The 20,930-nt window shown below is 45.7% G+C and overlaps 1 protein-coding gene across 7 annotated transcripts in view; it reads right to left on the reverse strand.

Annotated features, from left to right (window-relative positions):
- Positions 1–20,930, reverse strand: part of LOC139365610 (DNA-binding protein SATB1-like) — a 55,693-nt gene that overhangs the window by 14,311 nt on the left and 20,452 nt on the right. For 4 of the 7 annotated variants that reach the window (XM_071102827.1, XM_071102826.1, XM_071102823.1 and 1 more), the window contains exons 6-12: positions 17,196–17,307; positions 15,137–15,214; positions 13,515–13,553; positions 12,433–12,920; positions 10,616–10,843; positions 8,582–8,653; positions 7,954–8,184 (exon numbers count right to left, since the gene is read on the reverse strand). In XM_071102827.1, the coding sequence (XP_070958928.1) occupies positions 7,954–8,184; positions 8,582–8,653; positions 10,616–10,843; positions 12,433–12,920; positions 13,515–13,553; positions 15,137–15,214; positions 17,196–17,307 (1,248 nt within the window). The remainder of the gene's footprint in view (positions 1–7,953; positions 8,185–8,581; positions 8,654–10,615; positions 10,844–12,432; positions 12,921–13,514; positions 13,554–15,136; positions 15,215–17,195; positions 17,308–20,930) is intronic. The other 3 variants (XM_071102829.1, XM_071102828.1, XM_071102825.1) reach the window with 2 other exon arrangements.

The raw sequence follows: 20,930 nt of genomic DNA on the forward strand, positions 1-20,930 counted from the left end.
TGGAACCACCAAGACTCTTCCTAGAGCTGGCCACCCGGCCAAACTGAGCAATCTGGGGAGAAGGACCTTGGTCAAGGAGGTGACCAAGAACCCGATGGTCACTCTGACAGAGCTCTAGAGTTCCTCTGTGGAGCTGGGAGAACCTTACGGAAGGACAACCATCTCTGCAGCACTCCAACAATCAGGGTTTTATGGTAGAGTGGCCAGATGGAAGCCACTCTTCAGTAATAGGCACATAACAGTCCGCTTGGAGTTTGCCAAAAGGCACCTAAAGATTCTCAGACCATGAGAAACAAGATTCTCTGGCCTGAATGCCAAGCTTCAGGACATCTGGCACCATCCCCACAGCATGAAAATAGCTGTGCAGCAACGCTCGCCATCCAATCTGACAGAACTTGAGAGGATCTGCAGAGAAGAATGGGAGAAACTCCCCAAATACAGGTGTGCCAAGCTTGTAGTGTCACACCCAAGAAGACTCAAGGCTGTAATCGCTGTCAAAGGTGGTTCAACAAAGTACTGAGTAAAGGGTCTGAATACTTCTGTAAATGTGATATTTCCGTTTTTTTGTCATTATGGTCTATTGTGTGTAGATTGATGAGGGAATTTAAAAAAAAATCTATTTTAGAATAAGGCTGTAACATAACAAAATGTGGAAAAGTCGAGGGATCTGAATACTTTCCGAATGCACTGTATGCACTTATTTATGACGCCCGTGACTCTTATGGTAAACTCCTCAACGTAAGTATACAGCTATTGTTTTGCATGTTTTGCAATTGTTTTCAGGATTCACCTTAAGTCAATGGTGACACAAGTAGAGTGAACTGTGAAAGAGCTCTTGCAGATGTCTATGTGCACCCTTACATTATTTCCACCTGGTAGAGCTCAGGTCCTGGGCTTTACTCACTGATCCTGCAGGGGATTGTTCTGCGCATGGTAATACACGGTAATACTCTTGACTGTTCATAGCTCAACCATCTGACTGCCTGCAAAATAACTCATTGGACTGGGGCCTGACTGTCCAGGAGCATTTGTGCTATAGAATGAATCTATCGATTAACACTCTTTAGAAACAACGAATGAAAAGTGATGATTTGTGTTGAAGGATTTGTACACAAAACAATCCAGTCAAATTGTGAATCCTTAGTTGGAAATATATTGCTCAACAGAATATAATGTCATCTGCGATTTCAATCCCTTATTTTGGAATAAAAACATGCATTATGTCTTGTCAAAGTGGAATTCCTTCGAATCGGTTGCCAGATTGGTTACCTAACCCCGTTGCAGGAATGTCAACAGTAGAGTATGCATACATTCCCACATCTGCTCAATCTGAAACAAACAAGGCAACCTGTTTCCCTGCATTCATTTTCAAATTGAAACATGGGAAGTCTTGACCGACACATTTTAGACCCGCAGTGGAAGATATATGATGTCAAAGACACCAGCTGGGAAACATGTGATATCAGCGTTTACCGAGTGAAAGGTCATGCCCTCTCGCATCACAATGCGCCAGTTGTCAACAATAGCAGACTGGAACATCTACATTGCACATATGCTGCGGAGTGAATGCATGATTGTGCAGGAAACGTTCTCTTTCTCAGCATTTACTCTCAGAACAATGGCAATCGGTTCATCGTCACAGTATGAATTCCTAAAACGGGAAAACTTAGAACTGGGACAGAACGACCAGAGCAGGTCAACGAAATGTCAAAATCCTCAAATACAGAACATGACACATCTGTGCTCTGCTCTGCCAGGCTACAAAATGACAAAACAAATCACTATGTTGTATGCTGGGTCTCTCTGTCAAACATTAGGAGGCATGTTCAGTTGACTGTGGAAAAAAATCAATCAAGCTATTCTGGTTTTGATAACTATTAAACACAGAGAGAGAGAGAGAGAGAGAGAGAGAGAGAGAGAGAGAGAGAGAGAGAGCGAGAGAGAGAGAGAGAGACAGAGAGAGAGAGAGAGATAGAGAGAGAGAGAGAGAGAGAGAGAGAGAGAGAGAGAGAGAGAGAGAGAGAGTACAGTAACATCTCTTTAACATTATAGCATCCCTCTGTTTACATCTTCTATGGAGTCTACAACAACATTGAGGCAGCTACAGAAACAGGAGAACAAGTAAGAGAGTGAATGAATGCACAAAGGACCACTAACTCACAAAAGAGGAAGAGAGAAGAAGGAAGTTTCAGAGCTAAACAGCATCTGAATTAGGAACACACCAATCACCTATGAGGAGTGTGATTCCATCAATTATAAGCACTTGATTGAGATTGAATTCAAAGCTGGAGTTGAATTGCTAATATCAGAGCATAATTAAACTGATAAATCATGGCTGATCTTAGTGAATTATGGATTAAAAAATTCAGAAAACCTGCAAATTGTGTATGTCAGCTAACAGCTAACGCCACATCTGTAATTGGTCTACATGTTTGCTGTCAGATGGAAGGGACTGTTAAAGTTGTTAAAATCTACAAATATGAACTTTGGTCAAAATCATGGGTCTCAATGAAATATATGTATGAGATGTGAGGGACGTCTTAACCCTCTGTATGAAATGAGAAGTCATAGCTATATCGCATGAAAAGTCTACTTTGAGGAATCATGTGTGTAGTAAGAGAGAGGAGAGAGACAGGGTCTGAAGAGAAACAAGTAGAAAGAGAGGGAGAGAGAGAGAGAGAGAGAGAGAGAGAGAGAGAGAGAGAGAGAGAGAGAGAGAGAGAGAGTGAAAGAGAACTAGAGCGAGAGATAGAGAAATAGAAATAGAAAGCGGGAGCACACAAGCATTCGAATAGGTCCTAATGTCTCCCCATTTAATTCCCATCTCTCCCTCTCCCTCTCTTACTCTCTCTCCTCCTTTCTCTCTCTCACACTCACACACACACAGACTAACACATCCCCACACTGCATCTGCCGGAGCTTGTGGCTGTAGTTAAATTGAAATATTTCCCGGCGTGTGTCAGAAGCATGCAGAATGGTAATTATGACAGATCTGATTAGGCGGGCCGAGTCGGGCGGCTCCGGGCTGCAGGTGCGACCTTGTGCATTCCTGCGTGTGTAAATAAAATTAATTACAAGCGTGGGGGCGCGCGGCGCGTGACATCAGTGCGCACGGGGGGGACTCCCACAGGGGGCACCCTAATGGAATATTTTCCCCGAGTCTAATAATACAGTTGGTATTGACTTGAGGTAATTAGGGGGATCATTAAAGCACTTTTCCCGGCGTATTTGCCTGCCTGATCAGATTAGCCAGAATGGGCCTCAGAACAAGCCCTGTGTGGTCTGTCAGAGGAGATAGTGGGAAAGGGCTGGAGCTGGAGCGAGGCTCTCCCCACACTGTTAGCCCGGCCTGGGAAGGAGAAGCAACGGGGGCGTGGAGGGTGAGAGCTAGCTCAGACTTGGGACAGCGGGGGGAAAATGTCAGGGAGTGGAATGTGGGGATGGAGGTAGGTACAGTAGGTGTGGTGGAAGGGAGCAAAAGGGCAGAATGGAGGAGAGAAAGAGGGTGTGAGTGTGTGAATGAAAGAGAGAGAGAAACAGACAGTAGAGTAGTACAGTAGAGAGGTATGTGCATGCTCTCTGGGGGGTTAGAGGTGGCTGATGAAATGAGAGGCAGTGGGATAGATGCTGGTGGGAATTCTTCTGTCCATTAAACAATAAGGGAAATGCTAATTTTAGAGGGAGGAGGAGGAACTGCCTTTTGCGAGATAATTCATACACTAAATTAATTATTCAGACATCTGGGCCTCCGGTTCCAAAAATTGTCTCTTTAATATTATAGAGGATCTGCCACCGTTTCCCCGACAACCTAATAACCAAGCAACCGGATAAATACATTAATTAATTAATAAACAGTCATGGCCTTTCTTTCCCTTTTGGTGATGCTCTCTCATTTCTAATCTGCCTCAGCTTCGCAGGGAGACAATCCGGAGTCTGTAAACAAACAATGGAGATATTATGTTGGCCGTTGCACCACAGAAACAGAAGTGAAACTTTGGGAGGTGACTTATAACTTCACTCTGGATCAGCCCCATAACCGCACCCCATTCATTTTATCCATGAAGGCAAAACACTCAAGTTATAAAACCCTCACATTTTTTATCTCTAGGTTCATGGCTCATGGTGTAGGTGGTCATGCCCAGTTTCTCCCTAGGCTCTCCCTGCTTCAGAAGATCAGATAATTATTCAATTCTGTCAAAGCAGTGAGTCTATGTTCCAAATGTCATCTCCTGTAACATCTGCCTCTTAGACTCAGCAGAAAGAGGTACCCAGGAGGGGTCTATGCACTGAGTATTAAGGAGGTGGTTGGGCCATATGAGTGGGATGGATGTACAGCGTTCAAGCTGTCCCAGTCAAAAACAACAACACAGATTCCACTAACCCAGGATATGAATCATTTCAGAAATTATGGGCAGGGGGGGCAGGTCCAGTAATTCCACCACCCTCCTCCTCCCCTCTGTCTCTCTCCCTCTCTCCACCTTTCCACTCCAGACCAGCGAGGCACTCAGTGTCCCTCCCCCACCCCCCTGGAGAGCTGCGCAGGGTGACAGATGGCACACACCAGCCCCCCCCCCCCCCCCTGGTGGCGCAGTGGCGGACCAGATCAGTGCCATTCTGTCTCATTAAAGCCTGGCTAATTAGCGTAGCCTCTTCCAGGGGAGAGAGAGAGAACGAGGGACAGAGAGAGAGAGAGGGAGAGAGAGATAGGCACTTGGTGGTGGCTTTACTTTTTTGTATTCCACTGGTCACTCTGTGTGTGTGTTGGGGGGTATGAGTGCTAGCCCTGTGGCGCAGGGGCTCCCGGATCGCTTGTTGTGTGACAGCAGGGACTCTGATACAGACAATCACAACTCCCTCTCAGGATGTGTGTCAGGCAGTTTAGACACCAAAGCCATGTTAGGGGCTCCCCACGGCTAGCCTCCCACCGCTAGCCACCCATCGCTAGCTTCCGCTCCTTTAGCAGCCAACAATATACAGCTAGCTAAACACCCTCTCTGTTAGCCTAGCCAATATGGATAGCCTCCATTTCACTAGCTAAAACAGATAGCTAGCTAGCTACCACCTCTACCGGGGCAGCTTTGTTAGCACTGACAATGGCTCTCATCAAAATCTAGCCTCCATCTTTTCGAACGCTATCACTAAAGGGGCGTCTCCTAATGCTAGCTGCGGATTCTGGCGGCATTGTCTCCTGTGGCTGGCTTCAAACCAATAGGCTATATCATCAACAAAGGCTACCTCAATACTATAGTTACCCTCTAACAACCTGCTCAAACTAGTATACAGTACATCTCCCACAGCTGAATGTTGGCTCTACTTTGAATTTGAGAAGAACGAAATTTGACAAAAAATGAAATATGAAGGGTTATTGGGTTCTATCTTAATGTAATGTATAGCTGTACAAATAAATCAAAATGGGCTGTAGTATCAATATATACTGTAGGCTGCATGACTAAATTTGATGTCAACCAGCAGCAGAATGGAGATTTTCAATTGTACTTACTCACTGCACCCAAAATGTAGAGGTTAAAAAGGTGATTGAAATGCTACTGTGAATATGAGAGAGAGACCTACCAGTTAAAGGCTGGCAGAAAGAGAGGTCTGCTGTGGTTACAAGCCCTGAGAGGGGACGGGATGGCTGTGTTCCAAACCCCATCCCCCATGCAACACACCCATGCACACAACAAACACACACACACACACACACACTGGAGTGTAAGCCAATCTCTAAACTCCTGCTTAGAGCTCTCCCACTCAGGGGACCACCACTGCTCCCACCCTCTCCCACTCCACAGCCCCCTGTTTCCCTTCTCAGATCTCCTCCCCTCTTCTCCGCACTCCTCCTTTCCCCTCCTCTCCTCGCTCTATCTACCTTTCACAGGGGCAGGGCTAGACGAGGCAAACGCACACACAGACACACACAATAGCTGTCTGAGCCAAGCTCTCCTGTCCTTCAACCCCCCAACATTCGCCAGCTCTTCCAGGGTGGTGGGCTGCATACATGCGAGCGTGCGACCACCGAGAATTCCTGCACTGTGCCGGGATGGCAGTGAGGGTACGGCACACCAATCAGACACGCATGTGCCAGCCTCCATATTGACACTGAGCCTCCCCCGCCCCCAAACCCCCGTTCCTCCTTCTAGTCTGGACCCCAATGGATGGACCCGTCCCCCAACACCATCCACCACCCCCAGCTCCTCACTCCCTCGCCCTCCAACCCCAGCACCAGCAGACCCCACTAAAGTGCAGAGCCTGGGCCTGGGTCTCTGGTTCTGAGTCTGGGCCTGGTGCGAAGTGGAGCCGCCACTGCCCCTGGTGGTGGTGTGGACCAGGAGGGGCACCAGCTGCCCGGGGAGCGCCCATTACGAGATGGAGCCAGAGATAAGTGCTCTCCCAGGCCCCCTTTCACAGGCATAATTAGCACACTTCTTATCTGCTGCTCAATTCACATTCACACCCTCCGCCTCCATCGCCATGAATGGAGGAGCAGGGAGACAGGGAGGAGAGAGAGAAGAGAGTGAGCGCGAGAGAGAGAGGGAAGAGAGTGAGCGCGAGAGAGAGCGAGAGAGAGAGAGGGGGGAGAGAGAGAGGGGGGAGAGAGAGAGAGGGAAGAGAGTGAGCGCGAGAGAGGGAAGAGAGTGAGCGCGAGAGAGAGCGAGAGAGAGAGAGCGAGAGAGAGAGAGAGAGAGAGAGAGAGGGGGGAGGGAGGGAGGAAACACAGTGGAAACCTGTTCACTCACAAACGATAATCTGAGAAGAGATATTTTTTCTCCCCCTCTTCTCTCTTCTCTTCCAAAAATACTTTGAACTCCTGAACAAAAACAATGGTTTGTGCATCAAACTGCAATTTGGTAAAACAAAGATATCTGCCCCTATAATCATGCCAATCAGCGAAAAAAAATGCACAGATATTTCCAGATAATTTGGCCCTGTTTAATCTATTTTCTTCTTCATCAAGTAACAATTGTGGAAACATTTTCAACTGTGCTCCACCAATATATCAAACCTTTAATGCTCCGCATTTCTTTAATTAGTTTTAATAAGAGTTAAACTGATGGTAATTTTGCTCACACAAACCAGTATTCAACGAGTGGGTTGTTCCCTGGGCGAGATAACAGGCTCCGCTTTAGCTGAGAGTCATTCAGAGCACAGCTAATATAAACAGGTTTGTTTTGTGTTGAAACACTGTCTGCTGTTCGCTAAACCCACAATAAAGGAGACATGTCATTATGGCGATAAATCACCAGTCGGAGAAGAGAGGAGAGTTGCACAATGTGGCGCTTCAGTTTTTGAACCCCTTAACTGGTGAATGTCTCCAGATCTGGTTTTATATCGTGTTTTATTCTTTTGTTTTCTAATGTTTCATCAACCACACTGGAAAGGAGACAAAATGTCTCCACGACAAGTTCAGGCACGAAATGAAAATATTAGCTCTGTAAATATTGATGTGTGCATTATATTTGAAGCTGGAACATCCACAGAACTGTAACTAATAGTTTAATAACATATGTTCCCAATATTATAGCCAGAGACATTCTTTTGTTCAACATTTTCTTTCAATCTTTAGTGCCAATTTCTCCCAAAATGAGACTAGTTTCTTTGTTGACCCTCTTCAACTGCGTGGCAAAGCGGAAAATAATACTTATTGCACGTGGTGTTGTTCTGCAGGTCTGTGTGTCTGAATCAAACTGTGCTCTTGGTGGTCTGTGGCCTAGAACTGTATGTTGTGTGTACAAAAATGGCATCCAGAGTCTAAGTCAACGTATGGGTCTGTACCTGACTCTTGGAGGCGGCCACCTTGGCAAACAGAGTCTAAGTCAACGTATGGGTCTGTACCTGACTCTTGGAGGCGGCCACCTTGGCAAACAGAGTCTAAGTCAACGTATGGGTCTGTACCTGACTCTTGGAGGCGGCCACCTTGGCAAACAGAGTCTAAGTCAACGTATGGGTCTGTACCTGACTCTTGGAGGCGGCCACCTTGGCAAACAGAGCCTGGGAAACCTTTGCCCTCTTCATCTCCTGCTGGATCTCGTCATAGATGGAGGAGTTGATGTTGAGGATGCAGCTCTCCGTCTTGCCGTTCCACTCGCTGGGGAGCGGAGAGGCCTTCACCTGGCCAGGATAAGGAGTGTCAGCGAAAGGGTTGGAAAACAAGGTGATGCTGCCGTGTTTTCTGGATTCGGGGATCTGTCCAGAAAGGTAAACAGAGGAAAGAGAACATGGTTTAAAACATGGGAGACAGTTTCACTTAAAATGGTTTCATACAACTCATCATTTGTCTAATTAACTTCCCTTAACAAATATAATATAACATATTGGTAACGCTTGATAATAACTTTTATTAAGAATGAACAAACAATTGATGAACTATTAATAAATACATTTTTATTATTTGAATTACTCATAAATAAGTCTTTCTACTAAACTTCTAAATTCTAAAACTGTTATGAGCAAATCATGCTACAATATACATAAAATGCCACAACATACATTATTACGATAACCATGAATCGCAATGTTATTGATACAGTACAGTAACGGTGAAAGTGTTACAAAGAGATGGTTCATTGTTGTGTTTTCTTACAGGAGAGATGCCCACAGGGATTCTGGGGTTCCAGTCCTCAGGTCTGACGTTGTTACAGTCTTCTCTCCTGGGCTGCTGGGGCAACAGAGACATGTTTGTTTAGTCCCACCCTTAGAAAGGGGATTTAACAATACATGAACACACATTAGCACAGACAAACACGCACGCACGCACATGCACACACACACAAAAAAACATTGTTAGGCTGTATCAACACAAAGGTGGTATAGTTCATGTGCAATGACAACTTTAGTACACTGCAGTCTCATTGATGAAGATAAACTGATCAGAAATCAGATTGCAGAGAGATACATGGAATTGAATCAACATCATTCCGGAGGAAACCCTTTTATATATATATATATATATATATATATATATATATATTTTTATTTTTTTAACGTGTAGGCAATAATTAAATTACTCAAGTATTAATCTTGTCAGTTACAAACTTGCCCTAAACAATCTGTAAAAATCTCAAATACATTTTTAATGTATATGTCTAGACATCTAACAGGGGAGCCATTTTGGTGGTTATGAAAAGATAATGGACCCCAAATTTGTGGTAAACTGGAATGTTTTAAGATTCCTGGGCATCTTTTTAACCATTTATGACTCAGTAGGCGAGGGGTGTCAGTGTGTGTACTGACTACCAACAATTTCCTCAGTAGCTCTAATTGTTAAGCCTGGGACATGCAGAGACTGGTGAGGGCACTGGAGCCACCCATGGGCACACATGAGAAACATACCTCCGCATCATTTTTTAGGAGGCCTATAAAAGCCTCCCTGTCTGCTCAATTGCTACCCTGACTGATTTATGTGGCTAAATCTCCCAACGCATTACTTTATACTTTATAGGAGCTGTCAGTGGGAGTCTGGCATATGTCCAGGCCAAAGCATACTATGATACAGTAGGACTCAGTCATAGGTGAAGGGAAGAATAGAAAAATGCATATTAGGGCTAATGATCATATGCTACTATGACGTTTCATGTTCAGCAAGAAGTAAATAACTGTATAGTAAATGGTGGGAATTTAGATGTGACCTATCGAGAATAAGCCAGTTATAATGAAGCGAAAAGCTCTGTGTGTCCTGTACTGCCCCGTAAAATTATGCATTTAGTATACAAGCCCAACTCTACAACTACAAAAACTGAAATCCCAGCCCTGGAATTTGACTGACACAATTATTCAATCGAGAAAGGTGTGTGCACCTCCTGAACCACACGTTTGAAATGGACGATACTGAAGTAAACAGAATTAGGGCCTGAACAGAGGTATGTCTGATAGCAGAAACATGGTCAAGTCTGGTCAATGTGTCATTGTACGAGGGACAGCTCTCTCTCGCTCACTCTCTCGCTTTCTCTCTCTATCACTCTGTCTCCCTCTCTGTGTCTGTCTCTCTCTCTTCCTCTCTCTATTGGATTTCTCTCCCTTTTTCCATGTCCAGCTTTCACAGCCAACTGACTGTTGAGGAAGACCTGTGAACTGTAAAGAGGCCTTTTCCTAGTTTAAAACCACTGGTTCAGAGTCTGATTCTTCCCTTTCCTTCCAGTTTTGTAAGGACGGCCACTGCGATCTGGCCATGTAGTCAAAGGGGCCTCCCTGTTTGGCCAATGGGTGGCATAGGGACATTCTCTCTCTCCCAAATAAAAGGCAGTCTTCAGTCCGAGGCTGAACAGAGGGGGCCTTTGTCTGGCCCTCTCCGCCCCAGACACACTCGACCGCACTCAAAATGTGCTTAAGTGGAAAAGTTGCCACATACCTGTCCAATAAAGGACTTTGATTGTGGGAGAGACAGTGGAGAGCTGGTGGTCAGGCAGTTGAATGAGGAACTGACTGACAGACTGGGGGAGATTTGCTCCTCCACAGAACTTGTCGTCATTGAGTTGCTTCCTATTTTAAGAGTGGGGTGGGTAGTGGCACTTGCTGTACAACTTAAGGTCAAAATAAATGCGTTTGTGTGAGTATGTGTGTGTGTGTGTGTGTGTGTATGTGTGTGTGTGCACGCTGCTCTGTCTGTGTGCATGCTTGCCTGTTCGTTCCATACCTGCACTGGCCGGGTGGGCGGGGTGCTGATGAGTGGCGCAGGCCCCATGGCTGAGGCAGCCGTCAGGCTCCTTTCCCTCTCGTCCTGGTAGATACGGTCTCGCTCGGCCTCGGGCAGCTGCAGGAAGTTCTGCATGGCCCGCAGGTTGACCAGCAGAGACTGGCTGGCCGTCTTAGGATCCTCCTCTTTACGCAGGATCTCAGACAGCAGGCCCTGGGAGGAAGAGTGGGAGAGGGAGGGAGAGAGAGAGAGAGAGAGAGAGAGAGAGAGAGAGAGAGAGAGAGAGAGAGGGAGAGATGCCCTATTTGTAAGCCCTGAGTGACTTCATGTCCATTGTGAACATTCTATTTCTACTAGTAAACTCTCCCAGACCCAGAGGATGATGTAACTACTACAGCACATCGACTCAGTGAGTATCAGCGTAGCAATCAGTGTATCCGCTGTTCCTTTTCAATAGCTATGAATCCTGTTATTACGGGAATCACTGTATTATCAGGACTGTGTGATCGAGGCTTTTCATCTGCCGTTGGACACACACTGAGTGATCAATTTTCAGCTTCTCTTCTTCAATAGGTGTGTGATTTGGAAATAAACAAAATGATTTTGTAATTAACATCTTGAGGTCAGTTCTGTTGATAGTTAGACCAACTACCGGAGATGGAACTAGTGGCTCCGCTGTTTAACTAATGGTACGGTGGTTTAAGAAACACACTGTGCTTGTGACTTAATGAAACACTGATGGACATTGGAATAGATTCACTTTATGACAGAGCCAAGTATGTATAACTAGATACAGGTATCAACTCTGAACGGAGAGACAAGCTTTCATACTGACATTGAGTGCATGTCACAGGTATTCTGAAGATTGTGCGAGAATATGTGTGTGTGTGCGCATGTGTGTGTGTCTTATGTGTTTGCGTATACGCGTGTCTGTGTGTGTGCAATTGTGTTTGTGTATGCTTGCATGTTTATTACACCCGGCCATCTCCCCAGTCAATCGGCCGCTTCTACAAGAAAGGGACAGTGAGCCCTAGTGCGTCCAACCCGCCCCGCCCCGCGTAGACACCACACCACACGCAGCCTTATTAACACCCTTGGCAGAAACAGGAAGAGAAAAACACTAACACACAATAAATAATACAAGAGGAGGCTCTCAAAAGGCACATTACTATTTCTTCATACCGGAGAGATAAGGCTGAAAGGAGAATGGCTTGTCAATTTGCACAAAAACACCACTGTCTGCTTGCTATCCACTTAACTGTATTTGTGGAGAGAGCGTCGGTACGCACTGATTCCAATAGATTCTTATCAAGAGGTTTCGCACACAACTTCAAAGTGGCGGAGGAGTAATGAGGTTTGCTGCCACCTCCCCCCAAAATATGCAGAACATCTTAAGACATTATCTCTTTCAGGGCCCTGCTGCGCTGCCTTCCTGTAAAGTGAAATCACAGGTCTTAGCAGAGGGAGCGCAAGCCGTGACCGCGCCTGGTGCTCTGACGTTGCGGCTTGCCAGGTGTACTATAGCTTTTAAATTGTTGTTGTTGTGGTGCTAGGTTGTTGTAAGCGGTTATAAGATGAACTGTTTGCCGACAAGAATGCAGAGTTTGACTTTGCGGCACTACAACTCAAAACAATTCTGTCCTTGTGACAGATGTGTCAGAGCTGTTTGTCGGAGTGCTTTCATTTCCAGTCCTATTAGCACATAATTCTATCTTGAGATGTTGCGATCTTTCCCCAAATCTCCTATTGGCATCAATGGGTGATTTATGCAAAAGTCTGAGTTAAATTCTGACCCTCCTCACCTGGGTCCTGTTGAAAGCCACGCGGGCGAACACGGCTTGGGAGATGCCGGCTCTCTTCAGCTCGTCCCTCACCCACTGGTATATCTCCATGGACACCTCGGTGTTGCTGGCTACCTGGGGCTCCAGTGGCTTGGTCAGGGAGTTTCGGTTGACCGGTGGGTGGTTGAGGTACTGCTGCGACAGCGACTGCTGTGCCAGGAGCCGGTTGACGGCATACTGCTGGTTGAGAATCTGGGCCATGACTAGCTGCTGGTTCACCAGCTGGGGGCTAATGGGGGTGGACACCAGGCCAGGGTGATGCAGGCCAGGGGGGAGCTGAGCCGGGCGGCCGGGCGTCTGGCCCCCACTGTGGGACGGAGGGGGCAGGGGGAGGACCGGGGAGGAGGGGGGCTGCTCGGCCGTGCTGCCCGGGATGGGCTGCTGGGAGAAGGTCAGATGGTTGTGGTTGGGGCCCGGAGGGGAGTGGTCGGACAGGCCGTCCATGTCTGCTAGAGGAGGGGAAAGAGAGGAGAGAGAGGGTCAATTTAAACACTTTGAATACTGGCTGAAGAGTACAGCAGAAAATGCCCAGACAGAATGTACCAATGCACACTGTCCAACCCACTCAGATGAGTAAAACAGACTTTGAAATTGAAAACAGTGCATCAGGCCAAATCTCTGAGCAACAAAACTTTACAGCCTCTGAACAAACCTGTGTCCCTGTGAAAAGACATAGCTGTCCAGACACTTGCCTGTCTTAAAAGCCTCACCCTAAATTCAGGCCCCAGACAAAGGGCCTCAGTGGGCGACCTGCAGACAGCCCCCAGAGCCTTGGCAGCTCCCGGAATTAGTTTATAAAGTTAGTTTATATGGCCCAATCATGTGAGCAATAAAAACAAGTGTGTGTGTGTATGTATGTTTGTGTGTGTGTATGTCTGTGCATTCTGTGAGACAGATAATCCCTGAATCGCTCTTTATGTCCCTAATTCTAAAACAAGATACGGAAGCTAGGCAATATGATATTTTTGGGGACGGCCTAAATATAACCCCAGGGAGGGGAGAAAGAGAGAGAGAAGAGAGAGAGAGAGGAAGAGGATCTCTACCTTGTAAGGAGCATCCTAGACATGACCTCTTCCTCGGGCCTAAGGAAAAATGAATGTACTATTTATGGTGTCTCTCATTTTGGGAATATTTAAGTCCATAATGGCAGCTTGTGAGTATTTTGAGCTCTGTCTAAATTACACGTCTGTGGATGAAAATAATAATTTACAAAATCTAAGAGGATATCAAAGTGACTATGAGTGAATGTGAGGTTTCGTCAGACTGGATCTGCTTGAATCTGAGGTTTTCTATCTAAAGAATTCATATAGATTTAAACATTTACATGCACTGAACTCAGAATAGTGTCTCTTAAATAATCCATACCATTTACACCTAGATGTGTGCAACTGCCAACATGGGGCCAAAAACCATATTGAATCATATAAATCATATTTCTGAGAAGCACAAATTGGTGTTAGGAAGAGAAAATCTTCCACAAACTCCATATTTCAGCGAGAGATAAAATATTGAGTGCCTGGAAGGGTTCCAAAAATGCACACAATAATCCCAAGTATAGCAGCATGTTTTGTTAACTGTCAGGAAACACAACAACCAGCCAAAACTGTTCTTTTCAGTATTTGTCAAAACAAATTATTAAGAAAAAAAGGGGGGTAATAATTACATCTCTCCCATAATCCTCGGCATTCCCTGGCTGTGATGTTTCGCTCTTGTCTCTACTCTGTGCTCACACACATTGCTGGGGGGCACGCTCACAAACACACACACACACACACACACACACACACACACACACACACACACACACACACACAACAGCATTTCCATGAAAATAAAAAATAAAAAGGGGTGTCAGAAAAGCACGGCAGGCCCTGGAGAAAAGGCAGCCACAGATGTGGGAGTCCTTGTGTGGAATCCAGCCACAAAAGAGTCCCGGATTAAACACACAATGGGAATGGGATGTGGGTTGAGAGAGGGATGGAGAGGGGGAGAGAGCGAAAGAGAGCGAGGGAGAGAGCGAGGGAGAGAGAGAGGGAGAGAGAGAGAGAGAGAGGGGGAGAGAGAGAGATAGAGAGAGAGCGAGACAGAGAGAGAGAGAGAGAGAGAGAAAGATAGAGAGAGAGAGAGAGAGAGAGAGAGAGAGAGAGAGAGAGAGAGAGAGAGAGAGCGTAAGGGGGGTCCAAACCCCATGGAACTCTTTCTTCTGCTGGATAGGGGGACTGCCCTGAACTGCTATCACACTTCAACAGAGTAGAGACCACTTTGCCGGGTCCCATAGAGGCAGCTCTGACAGCAGAGACTGTCGACCAGGACTCTTCAATGTGTTTAACCAGACGCATTTTCAATTACAGACAGTGTCTCGATGTAAGGCAAGATAACTACACTGCCCATGTGGTAGACTAAGTGTATGTTTATGAAACTACAGTGGCACTGAAGCACAAAGGAAAGACTAACATGCTCCCTTTCAACAGTGCCCTCTATGCCATTGCTGCCACTCAATGGGCACGCATAGTAGGCATCCTTTCATGAATATTAAGGTTGAGAGTGTCGCCGCGGGCGACAAACAGCCACCTGAGGGGTGCCAGCTTTCGCAGGGACTGGGTAGGGACACAGTGCAGTGTGTGCGCCCACAGACGGTGTGTGTGTGTGTGGCCACGTGACGTACCTAGTGTGTTGCCACGCGGGCTATCGTGGAGGACACACGTCCCCAGGTAGCCCTCCAGCTGCGAGGGTTGGCGCATGCCTGCACAGACGTGTGGGCACGACCGCAAACACACACACACACACACACACAGAGAGAGGACAAGACACACAGTGTACAGGTGAAGAGAGAGAAAGAGAGGTTTAATGCCCCATACAATCTACATGATAAATGACCAGGGGAAGAAAGGGTTAATGTGGACATAAGGGATGCCACAGCATTCATACCCACTATGCTTCACCTCATATCCCAAGTACACATAAATATGACATTCTAAATACACACAGGACTTGTCTAAATGTGTAGTTTCAACATCGCTGTTACTTGAGATCCTACATTCTTTATGTACTCTTCCATAAACCATAAAGACTGTTAGGTAAAATGTGTGTGTACACAAGAGGATGGGGTAAGGAGCCAGTGGTGTTATGTGTCCATGTTGTGGTGTTATGTGTCCAGACAAATGGAGTACGATATGATCAGAACAGTGTGCACTTGTAAAACCATGAAAACATTCTGGTCTTATATCTTGACCAGTGAATATTCCTCAGAGGAGGACCACCCTACTCAGTGAATTTCATAAAAATGTCAATAGTGAAACATTTAAAAAGTTATCCTTTTTAGATAAAACTCTACCTAATATAGTCACATCACCAAATAACTGATTAAAATACACTGTTTCGTAATGAAGGTTTACAGTAGCCTCAACAGCACTCTCTGGGGAAGCACCATGGTGTGGCCAGAGGACAGCTAGATTCCGTCCTCCTCTGGGTACATTGACTTAAATACAGAACTTAGGAGGCTCATGGTTCTCATCCCCTTCCATAGACTTACACAGTAATTATTACGAGTTCCGGAGGATGTACCTATCAGAGCTCTTGCAGCATTAACTGACATGTTGTCCACCTAATCAAAATATCAGAGATTGAATCTAGTACTAAGCTACAGCTCGCTAGCTGTGTAGTGCATAAAATGTGGTGAGTAGTTTACTGAAAACGAGAGAAAGAAAATATTTGAACAAATTTGAAGAAATGTATTTCTTCTACCTGAATTTGTCCAATAGAAACTCTCATTTGGAACTGTTTGAACGAATGATTACACCCTAGATCAACTAGATGCAAGCATGAGTGTGCAAGAAGGTATTGAATGTGTCACTGTCTTTCATCTTGATTACTTCCATTTGTCTCTCGACCAGTTCCCCCAAGTTATAAACGTTTATTCGTAGGCTAGGTTATAGCAAACTCATGATGGGTACAGGGAAAATGAAAGTATCACGTTGATGTTACATTGAGCTGGGTTAATGGAATATGAATGACAGTCATACAATATGCTGTAATAGAAATAATGCCATGCTCATAAAAAATCAATCGTCCTCCTTAATCTTAAACAGCACCGACCGCCACTAATCTTGAATGTAATCAACATGAGCACTAGCTTGTATAGGAAGCTGGATTTCTACACAGTAGGTTGAAACCAATACTCTAAATGACTGTATATTAAACTCTATTAATATGACTGGTATAGTATTTCAAAACCAAAACACATAAAATAGACAGTATCTGAATTATGTGACCTAATTTCCAAACAGGGACAAGGAGGACTAACCGAGTTATCTAAAATACAAAGCCAGCCTTGTTCTACTTTGACAAGGAAAAACAGATTGATTTCAAACCAGATGATGGCCAGGAAAATCATCCTTACTGCATGTCATTTGTAGGTAACTGAAACAGTATTCATAAACAAAGGTCGCGGACCTCAATTTAGTCTGTGGTTTTGACAGCCATTACCGAATACTAAACTACATCTGATAAGCAATAATAGATTACTCTGAATGGATTCGGGAAAAACGGTGAAAACATTGTGCACCTGAGCAGTGTACAGGGAAATATCTGAGAAGAGCCATCATTAGATGATGTGATTAAAATGTGTTTAATGTACCGGGAAGAGGGGGGGAACATGGGGCAGACGTATTGGAATGGTGATTGGAGGGTCTGAGAAGACAGTGTTAGTGTGACATTTTGCTTACCCATCATATCTTTTGTCTTCTTGAAATGTTTATACCAGCGCCCAAATTCCTGACACTTCGCCGCCGACACATTTGCATAGTAAGTGCTGTTCACAATGGAGGAGATCATACTCTGAAAGAGAGAGATTGGTAAAGAGAGAGAAAACCTTCAGGATCCACAATGTGCGGCACGAGGACATATATTAACGCTGGTGTGACATGCACTGATACTGTGTTTTCTTGTCAAAATGAATAAAACATTTCGGTGCACAAACAACAATATTCTAGCAAAGACCATTTTTTTATCAGTCATGCACAAATCTTGGTCTTGTCTTTCCAAATGTAAAACAAATCAAAATGAAATATAAGAGGTGTGTCCCTTTATAGCAAATGCCAGAGAGTTTGAGAGAACCTTTCTGGGAGGGCTTCACTGAATTAGCAGCCTTGTTGATATGCAGGGTGCAGTACTACAGTAAAGAGCAGTTTGCTTTCAAAAAGTAAAATAACAAACAGACTATTAAAAGTTAGCATCTGGAAATCAGGTAAACAGATGAATCTTTTATTTTTTCTCTCGCTCTCCACAATATGTTAAAAAAAATCTTCAAGAGACATAAGGCTTTATATCTGTGCCCTCTCGCCTTCTCCACAATTGACTCTACTCTTCCTTATTTATTTCTCGAACGCATTCCTCGCAAACAAGGCGCCGTTTTCTTTTCATTAAATGTTTTAACACCTTCCTGGCCTGCGGGTGAATAGCAGGAGAAATTGTTTTGATTGTTATAAATATTCAAAAGATGAAACCATCTGTTTTCAAATTACAGGTATGCCATCTTTATCATATCTTTAATATGAGCACTTGGGGACGGGAGGGAAACCTTCTGGCACAACAGCACTTCAGTGAACAATGCACGGCGCTGGCAGCAACGCCGCAGCGTCATCTCCCACTCCTCCTCACCGGAGATGGAAGACGAGGGAGGATTGAGTCTGCTGCTGTGGATCACTATGGACCTGATGCTGAACTCCTGACCTCAACACCTCTACACAACTGGCATACATTACAATCCCGGTGAATTGCGGAATGATCATTGAGGATGAGTTATTGAGGATCTGACAATTGGCATCTTCAGTAGTGTTAACAGAAAAATGGCACATACAGTACAGTATATCAGCCGAACCAAGTCCATATGAATGCACTATTTTGGTGAGTACAGTGTAGTCAGTATTGTGGCATAATGGGAGCTATTCCTTGGGCGTAGCATGCTATATTTACAGTATCTGGGCGAGGCAGAGCCAGCTATAGCAGGGCCCACCCAAGACACACTTCCTGTGTTCATCTTCGACACAGATGTTCTAATAAACAGTCCTCATTAATCAGGCATCTCCCTCCATACTTCACACCTCTCACTGGGGCACAAACACACACACACACGCACGCACGCACGCACACACACACACACACACACACACACACACACACACACACACACACACACACACACACACACACACACATACACACACAGGCACAGACACGGTACACACACTTGCCAAGCCGTGCAAATAACCACCGCCACCTCGTGCCCACGAAGCCTCTGCCAGCCAGCAGCCATCAACAGGTAGTGGTGGGTACTGTGTGGCACCAGGATGCTGCCGTCTGCCTGCCCTGGGCCCTTTAAGTGATAGCCATCTACAGCACAGGAGCGTATCAGTGTCCCCAGGAAGTTGCACAGGGCCGTTATCTGCCCCAACTATCTACTCCACTTTCCGTCATGGGAGAGAGACGCGTGAAAAAGACACGTTGGTAAAACCTGCCATGGCCTGCAAGCATATTGCACACACACACACACACACACACACACACACACACACACATAAACTAACTAAGACACCGTACACTCACCCTTTTCTTGTTCCCTAGCTCTGATTGTGGCTGATATCTTGCTTCTCCCCCCCCCCCAAACATCTAAAACTAATTACAGTCAATTCCACACCAATTGGGTTAAGCGTCCCCACCCCTCCCCACACACACGCACACATGTCCACACGCCTGCACACACACACACGCACACATACACACCAATAGACCCTGCCGCTACCTCAGCTGCTGGCAGCCTCAGAGCAGAACCCAGACTCACAAAGATGGCATTTGATGGTTATTTGCTGCTATGCAACAGGACAGCTGCTCTGCTGGGGGGGGGGGGGGGGCAGAGAGGCGGGGGGGCCTCTTTTGTTGCCGTAGTTTCAGAGGAGCCTGGGGGTTAAGTTCGCTCCCAGTCACTGAGCCGGCACTCTCAGAGAGGGTGGTGATGAGGAGAAGGGGGTGGACGGGAGTCAAACTTTTTAGTGAGACCCCATCTACTTTTCCTCTACTGGGGGCATTACACTCAAACTCCATCTGAGCACAGTCAAATGATATTCCACTGGGAACAATAACAATAGTCACAGTGGTGAATAAAGTCTCTTTTCTCTCAGGCCCCCCTCCCCTCTCTTGGAGTCGGAGTCTCTTCAGGGCATTTGTAGGCCAAACACACAAAGCATGACTCCCCACCACAAAAGAATGAACTAAATGTTTGACAAGACCCAGAACAAAGGCGCCGTTTTTTCAAGATCCCCCCCCCCCCCCTTTCTTTCTCTCTTTGAGCCCTGTTCTGAGGTAGGGTTCATTCTCTCCCCCAAATTCTCTGTTTATTAACCTTTCTCTCCCCAGGATTACCCTCCTGAATATCAAGGAGACACTAATCCTATAAAAGCTGCCAATCATCCAAGCCTCCGAACACGCCCTTTCCTCTCCCCGGGCGCTGTTGGCTTCCCAGAAGCTTTAGGAGCGCCTCGGCCTCTGTGGCTTCTCACCTGCCGCCCATCACGTCCCCCTCAGGCACTATCATCAGAGACTCTGAGCCAGAATTTAATACAGATAGGAAACAGGAGTAGCCACGCAGGTCTAATACTGGGCTCAATGGCCCAAATGAGACTTATAGAGAGACCTATGAAAAGCAACAACACACCTCTCTGTGGGTATAGCAATGCAGAACCCACAGTGTAACAGGTGTCAGATATTTTCATGTTGGGCCATCTGTGAACCCCTACAATGCAAGTAAAAGGATAGCTGCTTAGAGTATATAATATGTGATATTTGGGATTAACAATGCACATCTCAACTATCATTTCATATTTCCAGTAGCCTGTAAAACAGACCTTCTTACCAACACAGAACATCTTACAATGAGTAAATAACAATGGCTGAACAACGGAGTAAAATCAGAGAGAGTTGTTCACATACGGACCGTAAACAGGGTGATTACCGGGCAGAGAGGGAGGGAGTGGCGGCACGGCTCAGCCTGAACACCACCGGGGGACTCTTTACATCATCGCCACGCTCTGCCCGGCTAAACACAAACAAACACACCACGGGCCTCTGGGTGACCGTACGGCAGCCTCGGTGAGGGGAGAGTCTACTCCATACCGCACACCATAACATACACACTCCATACCGTAAGCGCTCACACACACACTCTATATCGTAAGAGCACACACACACCCAGACGGCTCCTGTGATAGATATACTGCAGTTTCTTTCCTGCAGAACAGCTTCTGTTATGAGCTATGATATACGACGAAAGCTGCAATTCTATAGAGTCAAGCTACTTGAATACAGAGTGAATGTATTACATAACGGTCAGAGAAAAAAAACAGACATATTTCTAGCCTGACGTATAAAGAGGAGAATCAAGATTATTCTGGGTTGGTCCATTGTTT

The sequence above is a fragment of the Oncorhynchus clarkii genome, chromosome 2, assembly GCF_045791955.1.
Source record: "Oncorhynchus clarkii lewisi isolate Uvic-CL-2024 chromosome 2, UVic_Ocla_1.0, whole genome shotgun sequence".
Lineage (NCBI taxonomy): Eukaryota > Metazoa > Chordata > Actinopteri > Salmoniformes > Salmonidae > Oncorhynchus > Oncorhynchus clarkii.